This window comes from Rhipicephalus sanguineus, chromosome 5 (genome assembly GCF_013339695.2).
Source record: "Rhipicephalus sanguineus isolate Rsan-2018 chromosome 5, BIME_Rsan_1.4, whole genome shotgun sequence".
Lineage (NCBI taxonomy): Eukaryota > Metazoa > Arthropoda > Arachnida > Ixodida > Ixodidae > Rhipicephalus > Rhipicephalus sanguineus.
This window is the reverse complement of record NC_051180.1, coordinates 10278758-10287907: the sequence shown is the minus strand read 5'-3', so window position 1 is coordinate 10287907 and position 9150 is coordinate 10278758. Positions and strand designations below refer to the sequence as shown.

Below are 9150 nucleotides of genomic sequence, written 5' to 3'. Positions count from 1 at the left end.
CAAAGTGCCTGAGGTTCGCTAAGAAATGCTTCGCATTTAAAAAGGTAAGCATTACATTTCAGCTCCATGTGCCAATATAGATCGCAATGAACTTTTGGTATGTAACAAAAAGCAGGTATAACCTTAATGTTGCAGCTGAACACCATGTTGAATAGAGTACTTCAGCCATCTTTCACCAACACATAGCCAATGTATACACCAGTTTCAGCATGCTTCGAACTTATCATGCAGGACACCAGTCAGTGCCCACTGCGTGGAGGGAACAGGTAAATAAAGTCACTCTAAAGTTTTACCAGATGAAACAAAATTTATTTCTGCACGGCACCTCAACAAACATTATTTTACAATTTTTATAAACAAGTAGGGAAAAAATGCAGCCACGGGACAACCTCTGTATGTACACAATCTTCATTTGTGTCACATAATGCCAGGCAAAAAATTGCACATTTACCCTCCCACACTAACTGTTACATACTATACGGTCCCAGACAAAGACGAATGCCAGACACCAAACCTAGTTTTTAGAGCATCACAATCCACAATCCATGCACGGAACGTATTGGGAATGTCTGGACATGTAATGCCGAGCCAAGCTGAAACTCACTTGCACACTTTCTGTCTCACATAATTTCTTCATGCCAGACATTCAAACCAGCGCAGCAAACATGCGAGAAACCATGTAGTATGATGATATCCACACTTAGATGAGCTCAATGGCACTTATAACTGATGATGCAATCACACATAGCAGCATTCAGTGTAAACAAGTTAGCCAAACAAATCAAGCAAGTGTGGAGGAAAAAATTTTAGCACATTTTCTTTTTCCCAGAAGTAGCTAAGTGCTGCTAGTGCCTAGTACTAACCCGTCCATTTAATTAATAACACTGCTTTTAGACTACATTCTTTCACTGCTGCGATGAATGGCCTTGACCAAAGCATGGCCTTAGCATCTTAACAAAGCAGCCCTCTATCATTTGTGGGAAAGACTTACAAAAAACATTTTATCGCAATATAGAAAATGGCATGCATGCCTGTATAGCAGGCCTCTCTTTACACTCACAAGTCTCACCTCCTACAGCTGAGGTGGCAAGTACATATAATCACAATAAGAATGGGTAAAAAGTTTCTCAACAGGAAAAACATGAAATGTATAACAGAAGCAGCTTCAGTGCTGCCTCCAACATAGAAAATGTCCCGTGATTACTAGTTTTAATGCTCTAAAGACCCTGCCCGATGACTGCAACACCACTGTGAGCAAAGCATGATAGCCCCCAGGTATGTCTGAGATAGTGAGGCTGGAATGTCCGATGAGAAAGAAGCCATGATGCTGTTGCTGCCGCCGCCACTGTGAGACGTGTTGATGAGATGCATGGGTGGTGAGAGTCGTGCCGGAGGATTGGCTAGGTTGCACTGAGCGCATGTTGGCACACACACCACACCCACAGGGTCCCCACGGCTTGGTTGCCGCACATGCACAGAGCAACGATGTCAGGCGGCCCGCCTTAGTAGAACTTCTTGGCCGCAGCCTCCTTGCTGCTCCTGCAAAATTGAAAGTACAGAACTCGCGTTACGCCTTCTGCACGGACAATATGCAGACATCTTTTGAGCTTTAATGGAGTGGCTCCTACATTTTACCACTAAAACAAAATGGTTGCAGCTCGAAAGCTTTTAAACTCTGTTTCCATTAATACTACGGCAGAACCCTGCTTATACATTTCTCACTTATACAGTGGCACTTTTTCCAGATTTTTAGTGCATGTTTGCCCTGTACGTTTCCAGGCTACATTGTTTTTTCTTCCCCCCCCGTAGTCGCTCGAATGTATCAGAGGAGTTCTAACGTATACAGGGTGAAACAAGTGATGTTACTTTGTTATTACTGTAAACAGATGTTGCGTTAGTAAAACTGGTTATAAACGCACAGTTTATGGGCCTATATTCTTATGAAGCAAACTTTGGGAAGCTACAGGGCTTAGAGTTGTCTACCTTTCTAAATAAAAGTCTTAAAACAGCATCACAGCCGACATGTACACCTGGTAATTGGTGGTAGGGATGGGCAAATAGTAAATTCGAGGTTCGAAAGGAACAGTGATTTGGTCGAATAATTTCGAATCTAATAGCTCGAATAGTATGTATCACATATTATAAAGAAAAATCAGCATTTTTGTCATGACTCAACGAAGTTGCACAATATCTTTAAGAATTGGATCTAGGCCTGTGTGAATATCACTTTTTTGGTTTAAGTGGAAGTGGAAGCCACCTTGAGCAGTAGCAAGATTTGAATAGCAGTAGGGTGCAAGTTATAGAGTTACACCAAGTAACGTTTTAAAACTTACTATAAATAGCATATATAAGCCTGTATGGCAGGCTTTTCAACTTGAAAAATAACTGAGGTGAAGGTAAGTATTTAACCTTGAAGTGTGGCTTCACGGTTGTGTGAATTTCCCCTGGATTGGTAATTCCACGGCATAGCAATCCCGCGTTGCAATGAAAGCCCATTTACAGGGGGATAACATGCAATCAAATATACGTATATGCGTTCATTTCAAATACTTCGAAATTTCAAATAATTTACATGTATATACAAATTCGAATGCTGTAATATTCGTTCGAATATTCAAAGTGCTCAAATATTTGCCCATCCCTAATTAAAGGATATGACAAATCTTGGACCATGGCCTCAAGAACCTTCAGGGCACTAGCTACACAAGCAAGCCATGCTGGTTCTCAGCAATCAGTTTTCATTCATCAGCATTCATCATTTTCAGTGAACAATTATATGTGGTAGCTATGTGGTAGAATACTCGACGACTACGCAGAGGGCCCGGGTTCAAATCCCATTCGATCCTGGGTATCTTCTTCTCATTTTATTTTTTCATGTCTACCGGTTACGCTCCACTGATGGCGACGCCAATCAACACAGGAATGGGCGCTTAAGAGCTGCACTGTAAAACAGTAGGTCACAATGAACTATTACAACATCTGTCAAACTCTAACACATGCTTCTATTCATGGGTTCAAAACAGCGCGTAAAGTAAGAGGACACGGAAAGAAACAGACAGGACCAGCGCCTGGTCCTGTCTGTTTCTTTCCGTGTCCTCGTACTTTACGCGCTGTTTCGAACCCATGAAGCCTTACCAACAAGCTCAAGCCCATACCCTTTTAATGCTTCTATTGTTGAAAAAGCTTGCGAAAAAGTTTCTTGCGTGACGCAATCCAATATGAAACAAAAATCAAAACTACACTCGTAGTGCAGTCAGAGCAGGCATGGCCAGCATCATCGCCATCATAATGTGGCGATTCCCATGGATGGCAAGCTTGCACAGTATAACAACGGTACTGACGAGTGCACCGCCAAACAATAAGTTAATTTACTTGTTTAAACGAGTACTGACACAAAAATTTTCAGTTGTTTTTGTTTGTCAAATGAAAAGCCATGTCCTCAAGAGCCCAGAAAATGTACTGGTAAGTGTGAGCACGGCCTGCAAATTTAATTACGTGTTATTAAAAGTTAGTTTCGGTTTCTACCGTACCCTGACATCATGACAAGACACAAGCTTCTCTTCATGTGCTCGTGCAAAATATGACGTTTCCACGACCGCACTGCTCTGCGTCTCTGTTGGTGATGCACAAGTGGCCATTTTGCCTGTTTTGGTACCTGAAGTCAACACAACTAGCCATACTGGTGCGTGAAGTTCCGTGAATTGATACTGTAGCCCGACGTCATGGTAGTGTCAATGTCAGTAGGTGTGCCATGCAATAATTGACTTCATATTCAAAATGAAATATCAGCATTTACTAAGCTTCACGCTTGGTCAGAGCTTTCTCTGTATACAGGAGATATGTATGGCAGAGTAGAATCAGCTTAGAAATCGGTGTCGGTGCCCTTTTAAGAAAGTGCCAATGACTCACACCCCATGTTCTTGGAGTTTGCAAGAATTGTACACATCGCAGGACGGAGTAGGTGACATAGGTTACCATCCTGTCCGTGTTTGTAGAGCATTTTGATCAACTGCAGGACATCAAATGCCTTATTCAGCATAAACAGAACAACACGCTATATCATGTCCTTCATAGCAATAAAGTGCTGCTAAAGAATGGTGATGGCAGTCATTAAATGAACAAAAGTTCAAACTGTGAAGATAAAATTAGCGGATTTTGTCTTTAACTTACTGTCACAATCGAAAATACAAAGTTTGCATTGCTATAAAATAGAATTTGTGCAATTTATACATAGTTAAGGTACTCCAATGTCATTTTCAACTCAATTTTGTACTTCGAGCATATAAAATGTGTAGGTGTTTGATTCAAGGTCATGTTTTAGTATTTGCTTGCATATAACCGGCACCCTCAACAACGATTTGCGGAAAGTTTTATAGAAATGTTCCTCGCGTACTGCCACGATGCTAGCTTCCTTGCATAGCTGTGAAGCTCTGCTGTGAAACCACTTTTGCAGACCAGAATTCTGGGTTTTCGTTTTGACTTTAGCTCCAAAATTTTTTAAGCTTTTGCGCAAGTTATAAGTGAGAGAATGCTATCTGGTCAAATATGCATAACGAGTCGGTGGCACAATTTATTGTTTTTTCTGCCCCTTGCATAATTTGACTAACTGGACAACTAAACTGAGCCAATTTTGTCAATCTCTTTAATTTAAAGGGGTCATGAACCACTTTTCCAAGTAATGATCTAATGACCTCAGTATTGGAGTTTACTGCCTCGTGAATCAATTGTTGCAAAAATTTCTCGAATCCGTCAAGAACGAGCGGAGTTACGGGGGTTTGGCGCACGCTCTCAGCGCTTTCTCTCTTTTCTCGTCCCAACGAGCGCACTGGAAGCTACACAGGGAGGGATGGCACGGGGGGAAGAAGTTACGTCAGCGCACATTGTGAAACGCGATCGCTCTCCCGCTGTGATTCGCATGCATGAGTGTGGCTACCGTGTAAAGTTAACAGACTGAGGAGTGCGGCGCGGGCAAATGGCGGCACCCGGTGGCAAGAAGTGCACCTGATCTGAACGCTGCTCTCGATTTATGTCGGCTATCGGCCAATGAGGATGCTATGTCTTTTGCGACGCGGAGAAGCAGATACGCGACGTCAACCGGCAGATGCCCCGCCCACTGAAGAGAGTGAGACCGGCCTATGTTTGAAAAGAGGGCGCCTGAGAAAACAGCAACTTTGCGTTCCGCTTGCAGCCTTTACGCGGCACGCACGACTGCAATATTTGACTGAGCAGTTCATAGCAGTGTCAGCTGTCCGCAGGATGTGTTTTTTCAACAAGCCAAAGGGGTGCTTTATGACCACTTTAAGGGTTGAACTAACGGAAGTCACCTGTGTAAACAGTTCGGTGAGCCAATACTCAGCCCTTGCTTGTAAAAAAAATTGTATGCACTTGTACTAAATTCATCTCACAGGACATCCAAGCATTGTCACAAATACAGCGAAAGAAAAATGCCACCGACACCAACCATTGCACTGAAATGCCTCAGAGGTTACCTGTTAGCTTGAGAGATTGTGTTCATTCATATGAGCTTGGGAGTCCTGTTTTTCCTGCGCGAGTCCTGTTTTTCCTCGTCTTTGTCTTTGTGTTTTTAGCGCAGCTTTTAGTCGTCATAATGATCTTAACCAACTAGCCCGACTTGGTGCTCTACTTCAGCTTTGGAAGTCACAAGTAGAACTGCCTTTCAAGAACACCTTGTATTACAAACATTCCAAATGGATTTTAAGAAAGAGAAATCGGGAACAATCCCTTGCCCTGCAATTTGGCTGCAAAGTAGCAAGGAACACCTTGGCTTATAAACAATTCGTTACACTTATAGGTCCCCCATACCCGCCTAAAATGGACCGATTGGGTTGGCCACCAATTCTTTTATCCTGTTATAACCCTTTGCAGTGATAAACTTCCCCCCATTATACTACCAGTCTGGTCCGAGACTCTTGAGCTAGTTTCAGGTGCCGCTATGAAAATGCTCACATGTGCAGATGGATCGGAAGATATATATTTTACCTCCTTTCTTGTCTATCCCAGTTCTTCAGTGGTAATTCAAAATGGTGCAGCACCTTTCAAAGCATTTTCCAGGATGAAGCCCTGGGTTTTTCAGACTTTTCTGCCTTTTGCTTTGCTGTCTTCGTGACCACTGTCGTCACAGCACTCATCTTGGTGAGGTTACTTCATCGGATGGAGGAACAAAATTTTTTATTTTCTTCTTCACGAAAGCAGTCATCACTTTTGACATCGCCATCCCATAGAATGGTTGGTTGGTTTGTGTGGTTTAACATCCCGAAGTGACTCAGGCATTGACAGCCACCCATAGAAAGTGTGCGGCGAGAAAACGCTGCCATGCTCCAACAGAGAGAAAAAAAAAACAAAACCGACCAATGATATCTTTTCTGTTCCTTTTTTTTATTGGTGTCGCCCCCTACAGAGAATGTGGTAAGATAACCACAATAAAAGCTTGTGCTGCTATCCAAAAGGTGGACTAAACAAGTCACTTCATGACGGCGGGTGCCTCACGACAGTGGAACACAGAGGGTTAAGAATTTACATCTCATGAATCAAAGGTACACACAGCGGAGATGACTTACTTGTACATAAGGTATCCCAAGGTGACGCACAGTTGCAGTGTTGAGAAAATCAGGAAGTAGGTCGGGCTCAAGCAAGTCGTAGCACAGCCAGTCACGGGCAGCTTCTGCAGAAAACAGTGAATTTGTTCAAAGGATCTCAGGAAAAAGTTTGTTAAAGTGAAAGTTCACTGAACTGAAACAACTATGTTGCAGCTTATTACAACACGCTAAAGCAAAAATCAGCTGTTCATCAAATAAAATTTCTACCCATTTGTTGCCATGCTCCTCATTTGAATCTGAATTCATGCCTATTGAGCATCTCGTGGAGAATGCAGTGATCTTTTTGCTGCACTTGTACACTTAGGATTGGGGCCCACTGTTCATCAAGTGGTAAAAGTGCAACTGTCAATGTAAGATTGTGGCCTCCGTGATTGGCTCCTGAGAAGTGCCGTTGGCTGGGCTGATCGCGGAGATAGCGAAATGCACTGTTGGGCAAGTGCATACATACTAGTCATAAACTTTTGTGCACAGAGCATGACACACACACAAAAAAAGAGACAGGACCTTGTTCTGTCTCCTTTGTTGTATCACTCTGTTCTGTTGGTGCTAGAACATACTATGAACGTGGCAGCAAGCAGGTAAGTTGTTCAAATAAGATATACATTAAAGCTTTCTTCATGCACCGTTTACACCTAAGAAATTTGGGCCCAACTTAGTGAGAGGTGGATACATGAGAATGCAAGGAAAGAGATATGGATGAGGTATGGAAATGCGATGTTATTTTCTGAAGCCCTAGTAAGAAAGGGAGCTCAACGTCTGTGGATATTTTCATGAAGAGGTTGCATTGTAGTATCTTTCTCACCTGTTGGGCAAATGAGTCGGCCTTGAAGGCAGCCAGCTTCTCCTGCACCTGGTGCAAGAGCTGCACGTGCTCTGTCGACAGGGCAGCCTGTGCTGCCCCACCTCCTGCTCCACCCTGCTGTTGCACACTGAGCAGTGTGCCGGTCTTCTGTTGCACTTCTGCCGCTAGGGTCCTGCAAATTGCCGGTCACACCATGTATTCCTCGGTCTGCGCGTACTATTATTGCAATAGCAATTATATGAACAGTCTCGACGGGTTTTTGCTGTCGCCGTTGCCATCATGTCCCGTATAAAGTTTAAATTGATAAGATCCCCCGTGCACCATATGTTCTACCGCGGGTAAAAGCGCGCGAGCGGAGGCAACGAACATGGCTGAAGCAGAGATCAAAATAGACGGCCCATTTCAGTCACTCGGAGGGCGCATGTGATAACATTACCCCGCTTGGGAGGCCTGCCGTCGAAGCAGATGGGAAACGCCCTGCCCGTCTTGAATGAGCACAAAAAGAAGTGGGAGGAGGGGGGGGGTGTCGCTCGAGCAGCAACTTTGAACATTGATTCTAAGGGTGCCGGAGCGCGCGCTATCTCAGGAGCCATCAGATGGCGGCTCATATACCTCTTCTACGTGCTGCGCTCTCAACGCGAAGTGACTGTGCGGAAAGAGCATCTCTCCCTGGAGTGGCCGTATTTTCTTACACGAGCGTTTTGTAGTTACGCAAGCAAGATTGGATACAGAAGAGTTAGCTGCCAGCCCCACTTCGGATAACACTACAATTTGTTGCTATCGCATTCACTGCTTCGCCATTGCAGTGAAACTGACTTTTTTCAAAGACCACACAAGGTCCCAAACAGATATTTTATGATATGCATGATGAACTGGTCACTGTCAATGTCATGCACTTACTTCTGCGGTGCAGTTTACATTCAGCTAGTCAAAGAACGCATAGGCCTTGTTCATTGAGAGCGCTGCCCCATAGAGATCTGCTTTCGGAGGCAATCTTGCTTTTGAGCTATGAGTGAAACTGAAATCTAGCAGAATGTAACAGGCATTTTGCTGGATCTCGCTCGATAACATGCAGGCAAGGGGACGGGCTATGGGCAGAATGCAGCTACCAGTATGTCTTAAAGGGGCCCAGCAACACTTTTTCAGCATGGTTAGAAAACGCTGCCGATCGGTAGTCGAGCTTCTTGAGAACACGCGAGCCAAACATTATAGCGCAGCACGCGACCTGGGATTTGCAATAAATTCTCAAAGTCAGTTAAAAAGCGCTTCCCCTTCTCACGACAAAAAAGCGCCAGGCCTGCGCGGAAAGCGCAGCACAGTGACAGCGAAAGCTGGAAGAGTGGCATTTCTAAAGCCCGTTATAAACTCTCTTGGGGTTACTAATACCATTACACTAGCAACGTACCCACAACACCACAAATCATAATTTTTGTGAAGTTGGGAAGCACTCACCACGACATTACTCGTCATTCTGAGGAGAAGCGAGGTACCATCTGTAAGCCATTATGTGCAGTTTCTTGATGCAACGGCTGATGACGATGAAGAATTATGACTGAGCCTTTTGCAATGGGTTGAAAGCTTTAAATGACCCACTAGTTACGTAATTCGCGTTGTGTGATGCCCGGTCGTTATTTCACTCTCTCACCACGCTTTATAACATACGCTAATGTGAGAAAGAGATAGAGAGAGGGTATTAACTTTGTTGAGACCCTGAGGAAATGAATCATGGGA

The 9150-nt window shown here is 43.9% G+C and overlaps 1 protein-coding gene across 2 annotated transcripts in view; it reads right to left on the bottom strand.

The window, feature by feature from the left end:
- Window positions 1-287: 287 nt before the first annotated feature.
- Window positions 288-9150, bottom strand: part of LOC119393190 (protein ERGIC-53) — a 45483-nt gene continuing 36620 nt past the window's right edge. For both annotated transcript variants that reach the window (XM_037660034.2, XM_037660035.2), the window contains exons 10-12: window positions 7420-7591; window positions 6579-6682; window positions 288-1539 (exon numbers count right to left, since the gene is read on the bottom strand). In XM_037660034.2, the coding sequence (XP_037515962.1) occupies window positions 1503-1539; window positions 6579-6682; window positions 7420-7591 (313 nt within the window). In that variant the 3' untranslated portion in view covers window positions 288-1502. The remainder of the gene's footprint in view (window positions 1540-6578; window positions 6683-7419; window positions 7592-9150) is intronic.